This window comes from Octopus sinensis, unplaced genomic scaffold, assembly GCF_006345805.1.
Source record: "Octopus sinensis unplaced genomic scaffold, ASM634580v1 Contig19679, whole genome shotgun sequence".
NCBI lineage: Eukaryota > Metazoa > Mollusca > Cephalopoda > Octopoda > Octopodidae > Octopus > Octopus sinensis.
The window spans coordinates 1-25,108 of record NW_021836514.1 but is presented as its reverse complement, the minus strand read 5'-3'; the positions used below and the strand labels follow the sequence as shown (position 1 = coordinate 25,108).

Genomic DNA, 25,108 nt, shown 5'->3' with positions numbered 1-25,108 from the left:
GCGCCTGCGTGCCAAGACCAAATCAGAAACGTCCTGATCAAGGAGATGTTATTTGCTGATGATGCCGCTCTGGTAACACACACAGAAGAAGCCCTCCAAAGGGTCATTAACTGTTTTGAGCAAGCATGTAACGACTTTGGCTTAGCTATCAGCCTTAAGAAGACTAACATCATGGGCCAGGCTACATCGGACATCCCAAACATACATATTGGAGACCACAGATTACAAGAGGTGGAGAAGTTTACCTATCTGGGCTCTACCGTCACCTACAACCTATCCCTTGACGCTGAGCTCAAGATACGCATTGGCAAGGCAGCTGCTGTGATGCCCCAACTCTCCAAACGGACTTGGGACAACAATAAGCTGACCAAGACCACGAAAATGAAGATCTACCAGGCATGTGTACTCAGCACTCTACTGTATGGAAGCGAGACCTGGACGCTATACACACGCCAAGAGTGTCGCCTAAACATCTTTCACCTGCGCTGCCTCCGAAAAATCCTCCACATCAAATGGCAAAATCATATCCCCAACAAAGATGTCCTCAGGCAAGCAGGAATACTAAGCATGTTTGCACTCCTCACACAAAGACGTATGAGATGGCTTGGGCATGTTAGCCGTATGAAAGATGGCAGAATCCCCAAGGACATACTCTACGGAGAGCTTGCTAGGGGTACTAGGTCTGTGGTACCGATCTTACGTTACAAGGATGTTTGCAAAAGGGATATGAAGGCCTGCAACATCAATATTAGCGATTGGGAGGCAGTTGCCGGCAACCGTGGAGAATGGCGACGTACAGTAAAAGAGGAATACAAAGAGTGACAGAGAGAGAGAGGAGAAATGGAAAGAAAGGAAGAGACGTAAACAAGAGACTGGCACTACAACCAGCCAGGAACAGTCTTCGCTACATTTGCGGTACCTGCCAGAGGGAGTGTTTGTCCAGGATAGGACTACACAGCCACAACAGGAAATGTATCAGGACATGAAATATAAAAGCCGGACTAGACTACTTCATGCGCAACTCCATTGTCTCCCGAGACAGAAAGGATGCCAATACAATACATATGTGTATATATATATGTGTACATATTACATGTACATCTATATATATATATATATATATTATATATATACATCTACACATATACATCTATATGTATAGAAATACATGTATACACATATATATACATCTCTCTCTCTCTCTCTCTATATATATATATATAACTGTAAAATAATATGTGACGATTATTCAATAGCCAAGATAAAACTGGATTTCCACCTCGGCATCTGAAACTCAGAGTTTTATCTTGGGTATTGAATAATTGTCACATATTATTTTACAGATAAATTTCCTCTATTTACATAATATTGAGGTCTCTTTCTTTCTTTTGTTATCTTACCGTTTTTACCTATATATATATATATATATATATATACATATACACATGTAAATGTAAATTTAAAATAAAAAGGGTAACAATGAATATTATTTGATTTTAAAACCAGTGGTGTGCATCTGAAGTCAGAAAAATTTATATTACATACATATAAGAGGGATGTTCACTTTCAGTTCATGCCACTAATATTTCGCTATTAAGTGAAAAGCATTTGACATTACAATAGAGAGATGTTTTTGTTTCACTTTTAACATGTAATACTGAAATAGTGAAGAAGATATGACATTGCTGCGGCAAGAAGTCAAAAAATTTTTTTGCCTATGAACTACATGGACCCTAAGTAACGGCATGTGTAAAATTTGAATGAAATTGGTTGTGTAGTAGTTCTAAAGTTTTAGGATTCACACAGACAGACAGACACACATTCTCAGTTTTATAATATAGATATACATATATGTAAATATATATGTACTTGACTCAATAGGTCTCCTCATGGAGACTTGTGCTTGAGGACACTATTGAGTGAAGTACATCAAAATCTACAAGATCAAATGGAAATTATAGTCGTGATACTGTGCTGGTGGCACGTAAAATCACCATCCATATGTGGCTATGCCAGCGCCGCCATGACTGGCTCCCGTGCCAGTGGCACATAAAAAGCACCAACCGATCGTGGCCGTTGCCAGCCTCGCCTGGCACCTGTGCCGGTGGCACGTAAAAAGCTCTCACTACACTCATGGAATGGTTGGCATTAGGAAGGGCATCCAGCTGTGTGATAAACACTGCTAGATCAGACTGGAGCTGGTGCAGCCTCCTGGCCTCCCAGACCTGGTTGTTGAACGTCCAAAATGCTAGCATGGAAAACAGACATTAAATGATGATGATGATAACATATATTTAGTTACTCTAAACATGAACAAAAAGAAAAACAACACGCGAGGACGTGGAACAAGTATATTATTATTGGACGCTCAGGAAGGGAAAGAAAGGAGAATTTAACATTTCAAGCGGAGCTCTTCGTCAGAAAACAGAAAAAGGAAAGGTCCAAGGAAGGGAAGACGGAGAAAGAGAAATTGCCAAAGATACACACACGGTCACATATTGAACATATAATATGTATGTATGAATATAAATATATATATACATATATACACATGTAAATGTAAATTTAAAATAAAAAGGGTGAACAATTGAATATTAATTTGATTTAAAACCAGTGGTGTTGCATCTGAAGTTTCAGAAAAATTTATATTACATACATATAAGAGGGATGTTCACTTTCAGTTCATGCCACTAATATTTCGCTATTAAAGTGAAAGCATTTGACATTACAATAGAGAGATGTTTTTGTTTCACTTTTAACATGTAATACTGAAATAGTGAAGAAGATATGACATTGCTGCGGGCAAGAAGTCAAAAAATTTTTTTGCCTATGACACTACATGGACCCTAAGTAACGGCATGTGTAAAATTTGAATGAAATTGGTTGTGTAGTTCTCAAGTTTTAGGGATTCACACAGACAGACAGACACACATTCTCAGTTTTATATATATAGATATACATATATGTAAATATATATGTACTTGACTCAATAGGTCTCCTCATGGAGACTCTGTGCTTGAGGACACCTATTGAGTGAAGTACATCAACATCTAAAGATCAAATGGAAATTATAGTCGTGATACCTGTGCTGGTGGCACGTAAAATGCACCATCCATATGTGGCTGATGCCAGCGCCGCCATGACTGGCTCCCGTGCCAGTGGCACATAAAAAGCACCAACCGATCGTGGCCGTTGCCAGCCTCGCCTGGCACCTGTGCCGGTGGCACGTAAAAAGCTCTCACTACACTCATGGAATGGTTGGCATTAGGAAGGGCATCCAGCTGTAGAAACACTGCTAGATCAGACTGGAGCCTGGTGCAGCCTCCTTGGCCTCCCAGACCCTGGTTGAACCGTCCAAACCATGCTAGCATGGAAAACAGACATTAAATGATGATGATGATACATATATTTAGTTACTCTAAACATGAACAAAAAGAAAACAACAACGCGAGGACGTGGAACAAGTATAGTATTATTGGACGCTCAGGAAGGGAAAGAAAGGAGAATTTAACATTTCAAGCGGAGCTCTTCGTCAGAAACATAGAAAAAGGAAAGGTCCAAGGAAGGGAAGACGGAGAAAGAAAATTGCCAAAGATACACACACGGTCACATATTGAACATATATATATGTATGTATGAATATAAATATATATATACATACACACACACACACACATATATATATATATACACACACACACACATACCCAGGTGCATATGCATATATACATATCATCATCGAAATTGAACCAATCCTATGACTGGCACCCGGAAGATGCCAGGACCCCTGGACTGGAGATACGTAAAAAGCACTATCCGAATCGTGGCCAATGCCAGCCCCGCCTCGACTGGCTTTCGTGTCGGTGGCACGTAAAAAGCACCAATCCGACCGTGGCCAATGCCAGCCTCGCCTGGCACCAGTGCAGGTGGCACGTAAATAGCACCCACTACACTCACGGAGTGGTTGGCGTTAGGAAGGGCATCCAGCTGTAGAAACATTGCCAGATAAGACCGGAGCCTGGTGCAGCCTTCTGGCTTCTCAGATCCCCAGTCGAACAGTCCAACCCATGCTAGCATGGAGAACGGACGTTAAACGATGATGATGATGTATATATATATACACACACACACATACAGAAATATATATACATATGCATACATATACATGGATATATATATTAGACGGTAAAATCATAAATGATTTTTACCAAGTGGTCAGTGCAGACATAAAACCTCATAGGTAAATTTTATAAATATTTTATAATATACATATTTATAACAAGGGCTTGGCTTGCACCTCACCACACATTGAAAAATAGACGTCAAAGGACAGTATTACCACCATAAAAATCATTTATGATTTTACCCTTTATTATTATTACAATTGATATTTGAAAAAAGTATTTATTCCTTGATCAAAACTGTATTAACTGCGGACTTGATCTTTAACACATTGCACATGGCTATAAGGGAAGGATATGAATTCTTCTTTGCAGCATATATCTGCGAGTCTTAACTTAAGATAAGCAAAGACGCAGCTCGCTTGCATATCCGTTGCCTCTCGTATTTATATGCTAGGTATGCTGATGAAGGCAAAAAGGTAATGTTTTTTATTACTTTAAGCCCGAAACACGATCATGTACACTGTTAACCAAAGTTTTAATTCATTTTCTTTCTTCTAGCCTATTATGTAGTGTGTTTTTCTCGGAGAATTTATGGTAGTAATAGTGTCTTTTGACGTCTATTTATCAGTGCGTGGTGAGGCGTAAGCTGAGCCCTTGTTATAATTATGTATATAATTATAAAATATTTACTTATTTATATATATATATATATATATATATATATATATATATATATATATATATATACATACAATTATATATGCATACATATACATACAGATATACATATGCATACACACACATATCATCATCATCATCGTTTAAAGTCCACTTTCCATGCTAGCATGGGTTGGACGATTTGACTGATGAATGGCGAACCAGATGACTGCACCAGGCTTCAATCTTGACCTGGCAGAGTTTCTATAGCTGGATGGCCTTCCTAACGACAACCACTCCGAGAGTTTAGTGGGTGCTTTTACATGTCACCGGCACGGGGGCCAGTCAGGTGGTACTGGCAACGACCTCGCTCGAATCTTTTACACATGCCACCAGCACAGGTGTCAGTGAGGCGATGCTGGTAACGATCACGCTCGGATACCCTACTTAATACCCTACTAGCACGGGGCTTGAGTGCCAGTAAGGCAACGCTGGTGACGATCACACTCGAATGGTACCTTTTAAGTGCCACTGGCATGGAAGCCGGTTAGCCGCTCTGTCGATGATCACACTATTATGGCGCTCTTTGTACCCTGCTAGCACGGTTGCCAGTCATCGAATTTGATTTTGATTTCACTTGCCTCAACAGGTCTTCACAAGCAGAGTTTTAGTGTCCAAGGAAGGAAAAGGTATGCATAAGTGGGCTGGTTACGCCTCTGACATAGGCCATGAGATTATGGTCTCATTTGGCTTGCCGGGACTCCTCACGCACGGCATATTTCCAAAAGTCTCAGTCACTAGTCATTTCCTTGGTGAGGCCTAAAGTTCGAAGGTCGTGCTTCACCACTTGATCCCAGGTCTTCCTCTTACACAGGTTCACTCAACCGCTAGGGTGTGGAACTTTTTCACACAACTATCTTCATCCATTCTCGCCACATGACCATACCAGCACAGTCGTCTCTCTTGCACACCACATCTGATGCTTCTTAGGTCCAACTTTTCTCTCAAGATACTTACACTCTGTCGAGTATGCACACTGACATTACACATCCATCAGATCATACTGGCTTCATTCCTTGCGAGCTTAGGTATGCCCTCAGCAGTCACAGCCTATGTTTCACTGCCATGTAGCATGGCTGTTAGTACACATGCGCCATACAGTCTACCTTTTACTCAGAGCGAGAGGCCCTTTGTCACCAGCAGAGGTAAGAGCTCTCAGAACTTTGTCCAAGCTATTCTTATTCTAGCAGCTACACTTTCAGCATACCCTCCCCAGCTACTGACTTGGTCACCTAGGTAACGGAAGCTATCAAATACTTCTAGTTTTTCTCCCTGGAATGTGGTGGAAGTTGTTCTCTGCACATTTTCAGTGTTTATTGCTCCCGAGCATCTGCCGCATACAAAAGCTATCTTCCCCGTTAGCCTTCCTTTGATATTACTGCACCTCTTATGTGTCCATAGCTTACACTGGGTACATCTTACAGAGTTTCTACCTATGCCCCTACTACAGATCGAGCATGGCCATCTACCTGAAGGGATTTGTGGTTTGTCTGCTTTCCTACTTATTAGGACTTTGGTTTTAGCTAGGTTGACTCTAGGGCCCTTCGATTCTAATCCTTGCTCCCACACCTGAAACTTCTCTAGTTCTGATAGTGACTCAGCAATTAGAGCAAGGTCATCAGCATAGAGGAGCTCCCAGGAGCATCCTGCCTTGAATTTCTCTGTTATTGCCGGGAGGACTATGATAAACAGGAAGGTGCTGAGGACTGAACCCTGGCGGACCGCTACCTCTACCCTGAATTCTTCACTGTACTTGTTGCCAACCTTTACCTTACTGACAGCATCCCTATACTTGGTCACATTGCTTCCATGAGGCCCAATGCTCAACAGGCGGTCTTTATGTGCCAGTTATGTGACACCAGTAGCAGTCATGACTATGATTTCACTTGGTTTGATAGGTCTTCTCAAGCACAGCATATCGCCGAAGGTCTCAGTCAATAGTCATTGCCTCTGTGAAGCCCAATGTTTGAAGATCATACTTCATCCCATGCCTAACCCATGTGTCACTGTCTTGTAGCATATCCATTCACACACAAGCAGTAAATAGTCTGCCTTTCACTCTAAGGCCCTTTGTTGCCAACAGAGGTAAGAGCTCTCTGAATTTTGCCTAGCTTATCCTTATTCTAGCAGCTACGCTCTCAGAGCATCCACTTCCGCTACTGACTTGGTTACTCAGATAAAGGAAAATATCCAGTACCTCTAGCTTACCCCACTGGCATTTGATGGAGTCAATTTTCTGTATAGTTTTAGTGTTTATTGTACCTGTGCACCTTCCAGAGACAAAAACTATTTTCCCAGTTAACCTACCTCTGATATTGCTGCACCTCGTGTCCATAGCTTACACCAGGTACAATTATGGAATTTCTACCTATGCCTTTCCTAAGGATAAAGCAGGACCATCTACCTGAAGTTGTGATTTGTCTGCCTTCCTACTTACCAAGACTTTGGTTATTGCTAGGTTAACTCTAAGGCCCTTCAATTCTAGATCTTGCTTCCATACCTGGAACTTCTCTAGTTCTGGTAGTGATTCAGCTATAAGAACAAGGTCATCAGCATAGAGGAGATCCAAAGGGCAGCCTGTCTTAAATTCCTGTTATTGCCTGGATTAACCCCTACTTGTACCCCAAATTCATCACTTTACTCATTGCCAACCCTCATCTTACTTATTTTATCTCTGTACATAGCTTGTACAATCCTCACCAATCACTCCTTTATCCCTCGTTTCCACAATGACCACCAGATAAGGGATCAGGGGACCCTGTGAAAGGCTTTCCCCATGTCAACAAAAGCTAAGTACTGAAGTTTATCTTTGGTTAGGTAATTTTGCTGCAGCTGCTTTTCCAGAAATATAGCATCAGTGGTGCTTCTCCCTAGCACAAAGCCAAACTGCATCTCATCTAAACTAACTCTCTTCTAATTAGTTGTGCTATGACCCTCTCTGTGACTTTTATCACCTGATCCAACTATGTGATACCACGGTCATTATTTCTATCTAAGGAATCACCTTTACTTTTGTAGCAGTTGACTGCGGTACTGCTACACCAGTCATTGGGTATGACTCCTTTGTGCAACATCTGATTAACTATAGAGGTGACTAGATGATAACTCACGATGCCAGATATTTTAAGCATTTCAACAGTTATTCCTGATGGGCAAGAGTTTTCCCCACCTTCATGGCTTTATCTAAAACACTACTATCTATTCAGATTGCTGGTCCCTCTGTTGAATCCACACTAGGCAGATATTCCTCCCATGAATTCTCTACATTTAATAGCTTTTCATAGTGGCACTTACAAGCCTCTTTCTTTGTAGAGCCACTAACTGTAAGTGAATCATCATCCATGCAAACACAATTCTCTACTACATCACAATATTCCCTGGCACACTGAAATACTTCAAGCTGCTGATTCACATGCTGCCTCCATATGTATACATATATATATATACATACACATATATAAATATCTATATATATATATATAAATATAGGGAGAGTTTACGAAAAAAACAAAAGACGATGACAAGTGGTGTGCAAAACGGATCACAGTGGACCCTAATCTTGATGAAAAATCCTATATATATATATATATAGACACACACGCGCAGATAGACAGATATACATAAGTACTCACAAACAGCTGTGAGCTCTACATGACCACTCGAACTGCTAAGAATAGCAGTCATATTCCCAAATTACATAACATCCCACCATCCTGAAGAGAGAAAGTACACATTGGAATGCCCTTTGGTCATAGGTTTTGCTAGGTCGCGCACATCTGACCTGAGAATTTAGAATATTACAACACTATATATAGAGTGTAATCTACAAATGCACAATATGACTGAACGAGTTCTAGAAAATGTCAAACCCCCAAATTCCTGTTAATATTTTTGATGTCAGGCATTATGAAACTGTATCACACTAAACATTCCTCGAGGAACTATTTCAGATAATAAAAAAAAGGAAAGAACGAACTGCGAAGTTGAAGACTTCAAAAGTGGGTGGATTAAAAAAACAACAACCGTTTGGTCTAATATTCTCGGAGAAAATCAACTCCCTCTCCACCCAATTAATTTACAATCTTAAAAATAGTTTAAATAGTTGCTTAGCTAATTAAAGTGATAAACAGATTAGAAAGTTACTGCTTCAAGTATAATTAACAAATCAGAGATGATGGACGACAGGTTTGCAAGATAGACAAGTTTTTTTCTTTTTTTTAAGCTTTAATCGTTAACTCAACAAATAAATAAATAGCTGACGTTTCTGATATTTCGAAGAATCGAGAAATGTATATTTCGAACTTCATTTAGTCCACGTATTCCCCACTACATTTGTTATATAAATAGCAATGGGTTTTGTTTGCACACAAAAGTTTTAACAAATAATACAATAAATTATACAACTATTTGTAACTGATGGAGTAATTTGTTTTATTGTACATACTACGCGACCATTATAACGAGGCTAGTTAGGTGTAAGTGTGTGTGTCTATATATATATATATATATATATAACTGACGAAATCACTTATTTACCACTTCCTCTGTATTATTTTGTAGCTTGTAGAAGCGCTAGCGCGTCCAACAAAGTGACTAGCGGCATTACTTCCGGCTCTTTTACCTTCTAAATTTAAATCCCGCCGAAGTCAACTTTGTCTTTCATCTTTTCAGGGTCGATGAAATAAAGTACCAGTGAAGTACTGAAGTCGGTGTAACCGACTAATCCCCTACCCTCAATGTATTGGCCTTGTGCCAAAAGTAGAACATTTATAATTTTGTGTTGATGAAAGAATCAATGTCGACGACACCAGCGGAAGTCGAACTCAGAAACCGACCAAAAGCAATACTCATCTTACATTGGTACTTGGTAATCTAAAACCAGATTTGCAATTGCAAGAAAGACAGTAGAGAAGCCGTGCAAACATTATTAACCGTTGACGATAAGATTCAAGATAAAAGTACTTCGAAGAAACACAGCATCATTGTTTCCAAAACAAATTTAAGACAAAGTGAAACCATTTTAAAAAGTCGCTTAACAAGAGCACAAATGTCTTAAGCCTTCTAATTAAGATTAATAGAAAAATTAATTGTTTTAAATTTAAACACAAGGCCAATTATTTTAAGTGGAGGGTGTTAGTCGAACCATAGACCCTTGTTTTTGATGGGTATTATTTTATCGACCACGGAGATGACCAGCGGGATTTTAGCTCAGAACGTTAAGAATAAGAAAAATACCAAAGGCATTTTTGTCAACGCTCTAACGATCCTATCAAACCACAATATATTTCCCAGCGAGCTCAAAGCAAATACAAACAAATTTTGACCAAGTTAACGTTTTTATACACTATCGGATGATAATTACCCCGACCCATCATTCTGACGTCTGTACCATATCTAGTTATATAGTGCTGATGATATTGGATTCACTTTGTTGTCAGTCTTTTTATTAACAAGTTAAATATTTCATGGCTAAAGCGACGATTACTCCATAAACGACTCGAATCTCACGCCTTTGATTAAATTATTTTAATAAATGCACACGTAGCGAATCGACTATTAGCGTAGTACACACATAGATGTCTGCTAAAAGAAAAACAAAAGCCTTTCTCATGGGAAAAAATCCACTCGAATAAAATATATAAAAACATTAATCGCGATATGGTGGGAAGGGTGTTTTCAGGATAAACTGGGACAGTTGGAAACGTTAACAAGTTGTTGGTGGCCTTCAATAAAAGACAATAATGGAGTAGGTGCATACATCATCTTTGAGTACACCTGCTGTATTTGTATTATAACGTATCTTTACACTCATATTGTTATATACCAACATTCTTCCATATTCTGAAACAGATTTATACACATGCAGTTTAAACTACTCTATATCGTTATATATAAAATTCCATTGTTTATGTGTATACGAATACCCAAATTTAATTTTCTTTTACAACCACACCTTCATGTTAGAGTATGCACAGCTAACATTGGCACACACCTATACACACGCTGGTACATTCATTTGTTATACACACACAATCATCAGTATATACACACATAGTCACAGTTAGAAAGTAAGAGAGCTGAAGAAACAGGTTGGAAAATATAAACATCGAGGTGTCATGTCTGAACACTAAGCTGAGAGGTTTCAGGCTAGCGAAGACGACCGACTGAGAATAAAAGAACGAAAGGTTTGGATACAGTGGAGATAATAGATATATATATATATACATATATGAAATACAAGTAGCGGGGAGGGTAGAGGATAAATAAACAAAGAATGAAAATTTTTAAAGATGTATATAAGAAAGCCACTATTACATTTTTTGTTACCTGCTTGCAGTTTCCTCTCGTCATCTTTGCCAACTTTTATGTTATCGTTGAGCCTGGCGTTGAATGTCTTGCTAACCTGCTGCGACTTATGACATTCCCTCCTTTCTACACTTCTACCCCTCTCCTCTAGATTAATGTTGGTGGTGTTGTGTTGGGCTAAAGACAAAGATACACTCGAACAAGATGAGGACGATGATGATGACGACGACGATGACGATAACGAACACGTTCCTCCACTGCAAGTAACCCCTTCACCAATTCCCAGATTAGTCGATAGTGCTGTCGTTCCAGCTACCGCCCTTCTAACCGATGGACAATTGGCACTCATTGACAACTCATTCTTCCCACTCGTCGAAACAACACCACCACTAAGACCAACACTACTGCTACTAATTTCTATCACATTGTCGATACTCTTATCCGTGGGACAGCTGAAGTTTTTCGAGGAAAGAATTGAATCCTCCTTGAAACTTAATTTCGTATTTTCTCCTGAAGATTTACTGTTCATCACACGATTTTGAAACTTAGTTACCATTCCTAATAACCTACATAGTCTGCATCGGCCATGACGACCTTTGCGGAAATAGTTAAATGTGTGGGGAAGGAAACGGAAGCAAACAAGAAAAAAAATGAAGAAAAGTGTTCAAATCTTGCTATTTTCTGTGGCTGTTTTGTTTAAAACTAGTATTATTACTATGGTGTTTTAAAAATTCATCTAAAATAAAAGTTTAAAATAAAATAGTTTGAGAGATAGTTAATTACTAACATCCAGCGTGCGGTGTGCTCATTGACTGGAGATAACAGGCGCGCAGAAAGCACTTCCGGTTATACAATATGGCTATATTAAAAGAAGCTTTTACTTTATGCCGACTACCTTCAGAGGAAGAACTTGTTGGTGTATGCGATGGAAACAAAGATGATCAAGTGATCGTCTCTTTCAAATCCAAAGGAATAAGCGTATACAAGGTAATGACACAGCCGTTTTTTTTTTAAATGTTCTTCAATAAAACGCGTCGCGTCTTGCACGTGGACTATTTATAATTCGAAAAGTAAACTTTAGAAGAACTACAGTGACACTATTCCTGCGGTATTTGAGGATATCGAACATATGGGAAATGTATTATCTGAGAGAAAGTTATTTGCTCTGATTACCAACATTTACAAAGTCAATATTGTTATTTGGAGTAAAGCGAAATGTTTACGATTCGCTAAAAAAAAATATCAACTGTAGAGTTGGGGTAACTATATTTTACAGTATTTAGTTATGTCCCTTTATCTTTTAAGTCCAAATCCCTGTTTGGGTTTACTTTTATCTTGATTCAGTAAAATAAATAATTGAATAATATAATGAAGTCAATTAAAATAGGTCTCACCTTTCTCTCAATACATGGGGCATATATAGTTTATTGAAATTGAATATGTATCTCATTTAATTTATAATATAAACATTGTGCAGAGTACTTTTAATACATACATGAAGTTTTTTACACCTGTTTCTAGTATAGCTATGCATGTGGATCATGTTACTGAGTAAAGAATTCGGCAAGACTTCCTTTTGTACCCCCCCTTTTTTTCTCCCCCATTTTTTTTTTGCCATTCCAGAAAATTGCCAAAAATCGGCATTTTTTCGCCCCCCCCTCTCAATTTCTTCATTTTTCACTTTTTTCTGTAACCCTAACCACAAAAACTTTTGGAAATTTTTTTGAGAATCATAATCTCCGTATTTGGATCTTTTCGCTTTGACCGGCAGATTTTTAAAATAATTTCTTTGTAACTAAACACTTAGTACCAACATCTTTTTCTCTTGGCTTTCTTGAGAAAATTCTGTAGTTTGTAAGCTATTTGTTGTTTAATTTCTTGCATTTCAGCAATTTCAACCAATCAATGACGCCTATTGAGGTGAATACAATCTCTCTGAATCTTTGTCAACAATTATTTGCGGTGTTATATGAATTTGTCACTGTTATTTATGAGAAAAAAAGTTATCCTGTGGCCATAAACTGAGGGTCACTCGTAAACAGAGCTGGATAACAAAACCGTTCCCTCTTTAATGCCCAATAAGAATGATTTATTTTGGCTCAAAGCCACAAATTTTCAGGATAAGGAGCAAATTGAGTGTCTGGTACTTATTTCATTGGCTCTGAAGGAAGGTGAAGAGACCTGCAGCAAGATCTGAATTCAAAGAGCTATAACTAAATACTGTCAGGCATTTAGGTGCAGATGTGGCTTTGTGGTTATGAAGCTTGCTGACTGCTCTGGTATGGTCATGTGTTGTGTATGGACGAAGACAGCTGTGTGAAGAAGTGCCAATCTCTAATGGTGGAGGGAACCTATGGAAGAAGTAGACTCTTTAAGACATGGGATGAGGTGGTGAAGCATAATCTTGGAATGTTGGGCCTCACAGAGGCAATGACGAGTGACTGAGATCTTTGTCATCGTAGTTGTGGTCGATGCCAGTGGCATGTAAAAAACACCCACTACACTCTTGGTGTGGTTGGTATTAGGAAGGGCATCCAGCTGTAGAAATCTTACCAAATCAGATTGGAGCCTGTTGTAGCTCTCTGGCTTTCAGTAAAACTGTCTAACCCATGCCAGCATGGAAAACGGACGTTGATGATGATATATATATGGCTGCATTGTAAGATCCTTACTTCCCAACCACATGGTTCAGTCCCACTGTATGGCACCTTGGGCAAGTGTCTTTGACTATAACTTTGGGCTGACCAAAGCTTTGTGAATGGATTTGGTAGATGGAAACTGAAAAAAGCTTTTATATATATATATGATGGCAGCCTGAGTTTTTGCTGTTTGGCTGACTGAAAACTCTTGGTTATAGCTCTAGTTAAGAATTCAAATGCTTAATTCTATCTCATTATTACCATCAACATTCTTTCACACTGGCAGCCTGAGTTTTTGCTGTCTTGCAGCAATGTGAAACCCATTCGTTAAATTATGTTACCCAAAATTCCGTCTCCTCGTGTTTTATCTTTGACCAGCCTAACTCTGCTCTCTCTCTTTCACTCTATTATGATAACCACTTGCTTCTCCCATCACTTTACCTCTGCTCCCCCACCCCACCCTATATAAACTAGCTCATTCAGATTCCCCTACCTCATATTTTAACACCTTGCCAAAAGGAGTAGAAAATCAGAATATGTTCACATAAGCAACCTTGTTTTTCAACCTAGTACATCTAAACCTCTGTTTTTCAGCACAGATCATAATTACCTTATTAGTTCGTTTCATTTTCCACGCTGTATATTTAGAAAAAGAAAAAAAAACTTAAGATCCATTTGGTTGATCCAACTCTCCTTCTTTCTCTCTCTCTTCCACGCTCATTTATTATTGTCATTTATTCATCCATTTATCTAATTTTGTCACAGTTTAGCTGACCGAAAACTCTTGGTTGTAGCTCTAATTAAGAATTTCAAATGCCCAATTCTATCTCATTATCATCAATATTCTCTCACACCAGCAGCCTGAGTTTTTGCTGTTTCGTGATGCATCTGCCCACCCTCCACATCCCCACTACCTGTACCTATCTCTGACCTCTATCAAATGTCTCTCCCATGAACATCTCCTCCAAAGGCTTAATGTTCCCCCATCCTTACTTAGTAATCTATCTCCTATGTAATGTAGTGATTATGTAGCGCATAAAAATGATGGTGTAGTGTATGCAGGTTGGAGGCTATTGTATGTTTATGAGTTCTGCCAAATGCAAACTTTCTTTTCAGATACATGACACTGCTGTCCCACATCCCAGGGTCTCACGGGCCCACACCTTCAGGGTTGTCGCACTGGTGAGATTGTTGAGATGCTTGAACGGAGACATGACGATTTGTACTGCATCCAAGAAGTAGAGAGGAAGTTCTGCTAGGTTCCTCACAGGCAAAGAACACACGTATAAGATTTTCTTCCATTACCTAGGTGACCAAGTCAGTAGCAGGGGTGGATGTTCTAGGAGTGTAGCTGCTAGAATAAGACTAGCCTGGGCAAAGTTGAGAGATATCCTGCCTCAGCTGGTAACAAAGGGTCTCTCGCTCAGAGTAAAAGTTAGACTGTATGACGCATGTGTGTGAACAGCCATGCTACATGGCAGTGAAACATGGGCCATGACTGCTGAGGACATGTGTAAGTTTGCAAGGAAAGCTCTACTGGATGTGTAATATCAGTGTGCATACACGACAGAGTGTAAGCGCCCTGAGAGAAAAGTTGACATAAGCATCAAATGTGGTGTGCAAGAGAGATGAAGACAGCTGTGTGAAAATGTGTCACACCCTAGCAGTAGAGGGAACCTGTGGAAGAGGTAGACCCAGGAAGACTTAGGATGAGGTGGTAAAGCACGACCTTGGAATGTTGGGCCTCACTGAGGTGATGACAAGTGACCAAGACCTTTGGAGATATGTTGTGCTTGAGAAGACCCGGCAAGCTAAGTGAGACCGTAAATGTGACCTATGCCAGTGCAGCATAACCGGCCCATTTAAGAGTACCCTTCAATCATTGGGCAATAAACTGCGCTTGCAAAGACCTATTGAGGCAACTGAAATTGTTGTTGTAGTCGACAATACCACCTGATTGGCACATAAAAAGCTCTATATGAGCATTGTCGATGTCAGTGCCTCCTGACTGGTCCCGTGCCGGTGGCACGTAAAAAGTACCATTCGAGCATGATCGTTGCTTGCTCCGCCTCACTGGCTCCCATTCTGGTGGCATATAAAAAGAATCTTTCAAGCATGGTCGATGCCAGTGCTGGGTGACTGGTTCTGTGCTGGTGGCACATAAAAAGCACCCACTACACTCTGAGTGGTTAGCATTAGGAACAGCATCCAGCTGTAGAAACTTTGCCAGATGTGATTGGAGCCTGGTGTAGCCCTCAGTCAAACCATCCAACCCATGCCAATATGGAAAGCAGACATTAAACGATTATCATGTGTGTATAAATATATATATATACATACAACTTATAAACAAGGGCAAAAGAAAAAAATTCTAATGCCAAATACACCGAAAATCGACTTAAATTGTCAATAACCATTAATTCATCACTATAAGCACGCATCTTGAAGTAAGCCGACAGAAATTTCAAAAAATTCCGTTTATTATCATCGATTTAAGAGTTAATTCATACGAATTTTCTCCTCGTCGGCAATAAATATAGTAAGAAATATGTGTGTGTGTATATATATATATATATATATATATATATAATAATAATAATAATAAGAGTAAATAATTTCTATAAAGGCTTTTAAAAAAAACCCAATTATTTACTGGTAGAATTCGGTATGTAAATATAGCCGATTACCGGCAGGAACTTCTGTAAAGTTCAGTATATATATTGTATATAAGAAAAAGGGACAGGCAACAGGTTGCTTGACCGCATACCGAAAAAATAGAAATAGCAGTCAAGAATGCTTATTTCTATCAAAGTTGGACTCCGGGCATGACAAACCCTGTAATTCACATATGCAAAACAGAAGGAATAGATAACGAAAACGAAGTCTGGTGGTTATCTGTGCACCAGACTTCGTTTTCGTTATCTATTCCTTCTGTTTTGCATATGTGAATTACAGGGTTTGTCGTGCCCGGAGTCCAACTTTGATAGAAATAAGCATTCTTGACTGCTATTTCTATTTTTTCGGTATGCGGTCAAGCAACCTGTTGCCTGTCCCTTTTTCTTATAATATTTTTACTTCCAATGGAACATACACAAACACTAGGAGATGGCATGTTCACAGCAAAGGATGTCTGCAACTAATATTCACATGTAGTTTCAGTAAAATACTCTTTCCCCATACCTGTGTCTTAGACGCTGGTTATGACAATTGTTTCCTTTTCGGATTTGCTCACATATTGACGAATACTCTGATGAAAGACAAAATACCTTAACCACATGACTTTATTTATTGCATGTTTGATATTCAGCAACATATTCTTTTATAGATTAGCAACCAGAAGCTGCTCCATTGTTGGTCTCCAAGACAAGTTCATTCCATCACTGCTCCAGTATTATGGGATCCCTCAAATGAACAATTAATAGCAGTTCATAATTCAACGGTAAGGTTTAACAATAACTTATTTCCAAGAACTTTCAACTGCTCTACGTTATTTCCTTATGAACATTTTGTTACATTCTATCTAAGAAGCATAGTCTAAAAAAAAATAAGCTTTTCCCATACTGACTTATGGTATTATATCTACTGTTATTTTAGTTGCTAGAGTAGATAATATTTTGTAAGTTTAACCCTTTAGCATTCAAATTACTCTGTCACTTGTAACGCTTATTTATTCACATTGTTTTGAATTTATATTGTAGCTTCAAAATTTCAATGATGTGATTGCTTGATTTTAGAATGACATAGTAGGGTACTTGTGAGAGACCAAATCTGTTTGATTTAAACATAAGTAGAATCTGAGGGCTGGATATAGCCAGTTTAAATGCTAAAAGGTTAGAAGCTCTAAAACAAATGATGTAAGTAGTATTGAAATTCCTTATATAAGGAATTTCATATAAGTTCATATAAGGAGATATATTCTTCTTCATCATGTACTGCAATCAAGATGTGTTTCACAGTGCTGTGCCAAGATTCTCTCTGTGTCCTCCATTATCTTTGGTAAGTCCTCAGTTTCATGTTGTGTGTTTGCTAATAACTGGCGTCCATGTCGGTGACATGTAAAAGCACCAACCGATCGTGGCCATTTTCCAGCCTCCTCTGGCCCTGTGTCGGTGGCACATAAAAGACACCCACTGCACTCACGGAGTGGTTGGTGTTAGGAAGGGCATCCAGCCGTAGAAACATTGCCAGATCAGACTGGAGCCATGTGCAGCCTTCATGGCTTACCAGACCCGGTTGAACCGTCCAATCCATGCTAGCATGGAAAACGGACGTTAAATGATGATGATGATTGATGTAGTTGAGTTGTCTTTGTCTACTATTAGAATTACTGAAGTCTTCACAAATATATCTTATATTAGCCTGTTGCTCAGTGTGACAGTAATGGTCAGCAAAGCCTCTCCTGCATTGAGTGTCAATAATAAAAAAACTCTGTGACGTGCAAGATGTGTTAACATCCCTTGGAAGTTCTGCAGCCAAGATTGATCTGTTTCTCCTTGTAAAGAAAACTGAGTACATGACCATCAATAAGAATGAAAGCCACTTGGCAATTTGTTCCAACAATAGCACACATCTCAAGGAGGCCAATGACTTTGAGTCCTATGTTGCTGGCAGTAAAACAGAAAATATATACAGGGGAACTATGTGGTCAATCTAATCGTCAATTACTGGATGGTACTCTCAGTATTCTCACAACATACAACTGTGTATGCTCACAAGTTAATGATGATGAGAAACTGACTAAATTTCTCTTGAATTCTGGAATGAACAAACTTCAAGGATTTCTCCCTATCAATTAAAAATAAAGGCACAAACGTGTTTTTGTGTTTGAAAAGCTTGCCTACCAACCATGTGGTTTCAGGTGCAGTGCTTTGGAATCATGCTGACTTGAAATTACAGATTTAATAGGACGGTTTGGAGAAACTATTTTCATAAAGAATATTGTAATCAAGAAATTCATCATCATCCTAATTTGTTTTGTACGCTACATGAATTGAACAGTTTGACAGGATCCAGTAAGCTAGAGGACTGCACCAGATTCCTATGCCTGCTTTGGCATGATCCCTACAGCTGGATGCCCTTCCTAATGCCAACCACTTTACAGAGTGTACTGGGTGTATTTTTCATGACACTGGCAAGACAAAGAAAATTGAAACTCATCTGAGTGGGGTTGTGTTAGAGAAGGGGAGATGGCTTTAAGTTTTATCTTGAGTGACTAAAATATGATACATTAAATATTTTTCGACTAAAATTTGTTTGCATTATTTATTTTTAAAAAAACCCTGTCATTTTGGACAAATATGCCTAGTAATGAGGAAATACTAGTTTGTCTGAGATTTTAGGGTACTTGTCACCAAACCACAAAACATCATCTCTGCTAACTAAAATATCATGTAATAGCATTATATTAATAACTAGCATTATGACCCGTCGTTGCCAGGTCATAGTGCTAGTGCATGTATATATGTGTACATATTACATGTACATCTATATATATATACATCTACACATAAAATACAAAGTTATATCTTGATATCGCTAGTGATAACAAAACTCAAAATATATAACAGACTGGAATTGTAGGCCCGTCTCTTGCAATTTCGATCAATTGTATCTTGTCCTCCCTCTTGTATAGAAGTGTGGCTACAATCCAGCCTACTTCTACTTCTGGGGGGACATTTTTAATTTTTATCCAGGACGTCCTACGTCCCAGATATAAAAGTAAAAATAAAATATTTCCACTTTGCAAGGTTCGAGTCGAGTACTCCCTTGCACGCTCCGTTGACTCAAACCTTGCTTCTATTCTGGCGAATTTACCGCCTCTGGTTAGATATCTTTTATAGTCGCACCAAGACACTTTTCGATAGTGCTTTCCTCCAGGTGTTCAAATCTTTTTTTTTTCTCTACATTGTATACTTTATAGACAATAGTCTTTTCTTTAATTTAATTTTTTATTTCGTTTGGTGGTGTTATCCTAGATTCACCTTCTTTGTCAGTGATCAATCCGAAATAGGTTTGTATTTCTTATTTCTTCCATTTTAATTTTAATGAGTTCGTGCCCGCCGACGGCTGCAGCGAAATTCATTTTTGGACTTTCTTCTATCGAAGGCATTCTGACAAAAATGCTTCCCTGTAAACTGAAAATATTGTCAATTTCCCCAAACAGGGACACAATTCAATTTTGAAACAATAACCAAAGGGTTACAGTTTACAATTATTTAACAAATGCAACACAACAACGTTTCCCTTATGAGGAACCAACAAACGTGATAACAATAGTTAAACAGTAATAATAATAACAACAAACCTTACGGTGAATCAAAAAGCAGTACGCAGTTGAAGCTATAGTCCTTTATGTATAAGAAATAAACCAAAAGCAGTACTCAGTAGAAGCAGCTGTTCGAGAAAACACATTACATACAGCCAAGCTTCATATAGATACTTAATGCTAGCTAATTAGCAGATAATCTAATGTAAAAGTTGTGGTAGACGGTATGTGCATAGCTCCATCTGGACTATTCCATTTCTGCACGCTAATTTTATTTTTAATTTATTCCCATTCATGTGAAACCACTTATTCAAGTTCAAGTCATTGATGCAATTTTATACCAATTGCTATTTTTACTTATGTTATGTTAGGATTATATTATACTTTAGTTTGATTTTAATTATTACTTACTACACATAATTCAATTGTTATTATTATCTCTAATTTTTATTGTTAAAGTGAAAGTATCTGACATAAAATAGCGAAATGTTTTTGTTTCACTTTTAACATGTAATGCTGAAATAGTGGAGAAGATATGATATTGCTATGGGCTCGCCCTAGGCAAGAAGTTGAACATTTTTTTTGCCCATGAAACTACATGGACCCTAAGTAAGGCATGTGTAAAATTTGAATGAAATTGGTTGTGTAGTTCTCAAGTTTTAGGGAAACACGCAGACAGACAGGCACACATTCTCAGTTTTATATATATTGAGATTAACTCCAGTCTATTTTAACAGCCACATAAAAATTAAGACTTACTTTACAATGTAGCATATTTATCAGAATTCTTAATCTTTTGAATCCTAGTTGAATGCCAAAATTTCAAACTTTTTCTTTTCGCTTTTACAACAGCTAATTTAATCATATCTCCAAGCACCAAAATATGCTGATTAAATATCACCTTTTGAGGCAAGCTTTATTTTATTAGATTCTGCATTGTATATATGTTGTGGTAATGGCAGTGGCTGTGGTAACTGCTACCATCTGTATTACTAGTAACAGCAGATATGATGTTAACAACTTTCTTAAGGATATTAACTGCAGAATGTAAATAACATTGATATAACTGGTAATGGCAACTTGGTTTTGCAATGTGCTCAGTACAAATTTAGTTATCTGCTTATATTTAATTTACTGTCAATAGAATGAGAAACTATATCAGCATTGAACTTAGATATAAGACAGTACAGAAGCCATCAAACAATTCTGATCTATACAATCAACAGCCCTGTTAAGCAAAAAACATAACCATGAGCTAGTGTTAGTATTCAGTTGCTAATCCTTTTGAGAAAGACTCGATTGTTGAGCTCAGTTTAGCACTCATACTACTGACATGTGTTTTTTTTTTTTTGTATGTAACTGTTTTTGTGTTGGTATCTTTGTAGATAATTCGTAAATGGACACTTGAAGAGATGAATTTTGAAGAAGCTAAGAAAAAACATGTAAGTGTGTATGTGTATGGTATTGTAATGTAATGTAAGGTTTCTGTTTTAACCTATGTATACTTTTGTAACTGTTTCCTTTTTCTATACTAGTAATGAATGGTAAACATCTTACCAACCATTAACCTATTTGCAAATGAATTATTTAAACTGTCTCTCTATTACCAATATTAAGCCAATAGATGCCAATTTTTCAGTTTAAACACAGAATTAGTGATCACAAACCAAATGACTAAAAAATATTTTATATATGAAACTATTGATTTCAAATTTTGCCACAAAGCCAGCAATTTCAGGGGAGGGGTTAAGTTGATTACATTGACTCTAAAAGGATGAAAGACAAAGTTGACTTTAGTTGAATTTGAACTCAGAACATGAAGACCGATGAAATGCCACTGAGCATTTTGCCTGGCGTGCTAATGACTCTGCCAGTTCACTGCCATATATATATATGTATGTGTGTGTGTGTGCATATATATATATATGTGTGTGTGTGTGTATATATATATGTGTGTGTATATATATATATATGTGTGTGTGTGTGTATATATATATATATGAGTTTGCATATATATATATGTGTGTGTGCATATATATATATATATGTGTGTGTGTGTGTACGTATATATGTGTGTGTGTATATATATTGTGTGTGTGTATATATATATATGTGTGTGTATATATATATATATATGTGTGTGTGTGTATATATATATATATGAGTTTGCATATATATATGTGTGTGTGCATATATATATATGTGTGTGTGTGTGTACGTATATATATGTGTGTGTATATATATATGTGTGTGTATATATATATGTGTGTGTATATATATATGTGTGTGTGTGTTTATATATATATGTGTATATATATATGTGTGTGTGTGTTTATATATATATGTATATATATAGGTGTGTGTGTATATATATATGTGTGTGTGTGTATATATATGTGTGTGTGTATATATAGTTATATATGTATAAATATATACTTTTTTACTTGTTTCAGTCATTTGACTGCGGCCATGCTGGAGCACCGCCTTTAATCGAGCAACTCGACCATAGGGCTTATTATTATTTTATAAGTCCAGTAATTATTCTATCGGTCTCTTTTGCCGAACCGCTAAGTAACGGGGACATAAACACACCAGCATCGGTTGTCAAGCAATGCTAGTGGGAGAAACACAGACACACAAACACACATACACACATATATATATATACATATATACGACGGGCTTCTTTTCAGTTTCCGTTTACCAAATCCACTCACAAGGCTTTGGTCGGTCCGAGGCTATAGTAGAAGACACTTGCCCAAGGTTCCACGCAGTGAGACTGAACCCGGAACCATGTGGTTGGTAAACAAGCTACTTACCACACAGCCACTCATATATATATATATGTATATATATATATATGTATGTATATATATGTATTACAACCCCTATCTCAATTTGTATATATATATATGCATGTATATGTATATATATTTATATGTATATATATGTATCATCATCAATTAGCGTCCACTTTCCATGCTAGCATGGGTTGGACGGTTCAGCTGGGGTCTGGGAAGCCAGAAGGCTGCACCAGGCCCAGTCTGATCTGGCAGTGTTTCTACGGCTGGATGCCCTTCCTAACGCCAACCACTCCATGAGTGTAGTGGGTGCTCTTTACGTGCCACCGGCACAGTTGTCAGGCGGGGCTGGCAAACAGCCACAGTTGGATGGTGCTTTTTACGTGCCACCGGCACAGGGGCCAGGTAACGCTGGCAACGGCAACGATGGGATGGTGCTTTTTACGTGCCACCGGCACGGAAGCCAGTCGGGCGGTGCTGGCAACGGCCATGTTCGGATGGTTCACTTACGGGCCACTGGCACTGGTATCACAGCTACAATTTCCATTGATGTTATTCGATTTTGATTATGATTCTCACTTGCCTCAACAGGTCTTCACAAGTAGAGTTTTGTGTCCCAAGAAGGAAAGGTATGCATAAGTGGACTGGCTACATCCCAGGTAGAGACCATGGGTTATGGTCTCACTTGTCCTGCCGGGTCTTCTCACGCACAGCATACTTCCATAGGTCTTGGTCTGTAGTCATTTCCTCGGTGAGACCTAAAGTTCGAAGGTTGTGCTTCACTACCTCGTCCCAGGTTTTCCTGGGTCTACCTCTTCCACAGGTTCCCTCAACCGCTAGGGTGTGGCACTTTTTCTCACAACTATCTTCATCCATTCTTGTCACATGACCATACCGGTGCAAATGTCTCACTTGCACACCACAACTGATGCTTCTTAGGTCCAACTTTTCTCTCAAGGTACTTACACTCTGTCGAGTATGAACACTAACATTACACATCCATCGGAGCATACTGGCTTCATTTTTTGTGAGCTTATGCATATCCTCAGCAGTCACGGCCCATGTTTCACTGCCATGTAGCATGGCTGTTCGTACACATGCATCATACAGTCTGCCTTTTACTCCGAGCGAGAAGCCTTTTGTCACCAGCAGGGGTAAGAGCTCTGTGAACTTTGCCCAGGCTATTCTTACTCTAGCAGTTACACTTTCAGCACCCCCACCCCCGCTACTGACTTGGTCACCTAGGTAACGGAAGCTATCAACTATTTCTAGTTTTTCTCCCTGGAATGTGGTGGAAGTTGGTCTCTGCGCATTATCAGTGTTTATTGCTCCTGAGCATCTGCCACATACAAAATCTATTTTCCTAGTTAGCCTTCCTTTGACATTGCTGCACCTCTTATGTATCCATAGCTTACACTTGGTGCATCTTATAGAGTTACTACCTACACCTTTTCTACAGATCGAGCAGGGCCATCTACCTAAAGGCGTTTGTGATTTGTCTACCTTCCTACTTATTAGGACTTTGGTTTTAGCTAGTTTGATTCTAAGGCCCTTCGATTCTAATCCTTGCTCCCACACCTGAAACTTCTCCTCTAGTTCTGATAGTGACTCAGCAATTAGAGCAAGCTCATCAGCATAGAGGAGCTCCCAGGGGCATCCTGTCTTGAATTCCTCCGTTATTGCCTGGAGGACTATGATAAATAGGAGGGGGCTGAGGACTGAACCTTGGTGGACCCCAACCTCTACCCGGAATTCTTCACTATTCGTTGTCAACCCTCACCTTACTAGCAGCGTCCCTGTACATGGCTCGCACAGCTCTCACTAACCATTCATCTATCCCTATTTTTCTCATTGACCACCAGATACGGGATCGGGGGACCCTGTCGAAGGCTTTCTCCATGTCAACATAAGCCAGGTACAAGGGCTTACCTTTGGCTAGGTATTTCTCCTGCAGCTGTCTTACCATGAATATAGCATCAGTAGTACTTTTCCCTGGCACGAACCCAAACTGCATCTCATCTAACTAACTCTCTCTCTAATTAGTTGGCTATGACCCTCTCTTAACCTCTTACCTGGTCCAACAGCTTGATACCCCTGTAGTTATTTGTATCTAGGGCGTCACCTTTACCTTTGTAGCAGTTGTCTATTATGCTGCTACACCAGTCATTGGGAATGACTCCTTCGTGTATCACCTGGTTAACTATACGGTGACTAGCTATAGCCGACATTGCCAGATATTTTGAGCATCTCTGCAGT

At 38.7% G+C, this 25,108-nt stretch overlaps 2 protein-coding genes across 2 annotated transcripts; one reads left to right on the top strand and one right to left on the bottom strand.

Annotated features, from left to right (window-relative positions):
- Positions 1 to 11,168: 11,168 nt before the first annotated feature.
- LOC115232167 (uncharacterized protein DDB_G0271670) lies at positions 11,169 to 11,703 on the bottom strand (the record flags this gene model as incomplete). Its single annotated transcript, XM_029802008.1, has 1 exon — positions 11,169 to 11,703. A coding segment is annotated over exon 1 (535 nt), but the record flags the coding sequence as incomplete, so codon positions are not given.
- Positions 11,704 to 11,960: 257 nt separating this feature from the next.
- On the top strand, positions 11,961 to 21,541 carry LOC115232166 (nucleolar protein 11-like). Its single transcript, XM_029802007.2, has 3 exons — positions 11,961 to 12,134; positions 17,112 to 17,225; positions 21,437 to 21,541. The coding sequence occupies exons 1-3, from the start codon at positions 12,003 to 12,005 to the stop codon at positions 21,524 to 21,526; spliced, it is 336 nt and encodes a 111-aa protein (XP_029657867.2). The 5' UTR covers positions 11,961 to 12,002; the 3' UTR covers positions 21,527 to 21,541.
- The last annotated feature ends 3,567 nt before the right edge of the window (positions 21,542 to 25,108 follow it).

Excerpts from the sequence above, each read along its gene's own strand:
- LOC115232166 (XM_029802007.2), top strand. The coding sequence starts at position 12,003 with ATGGCTATATTAAAAGAAGCTTTTACTTTATGCCGACTACCTTCAGAG. Across the intron at positions 12,135-17,111 it reads AAGGAATAAGCGTATACAAG|ATTAGCAACCAGAAGCTGCT; the intron begins GTAATGACACAG and ends ATTCTTTTATAG. Across the intron at positions 17,226-21,436 it reads TAGCAGTTCATAATTCAACG|ATAATTCGTAAATGGACACT; the intron begins GTAAGGTTTAAC and ends GTATCTTTGTAG.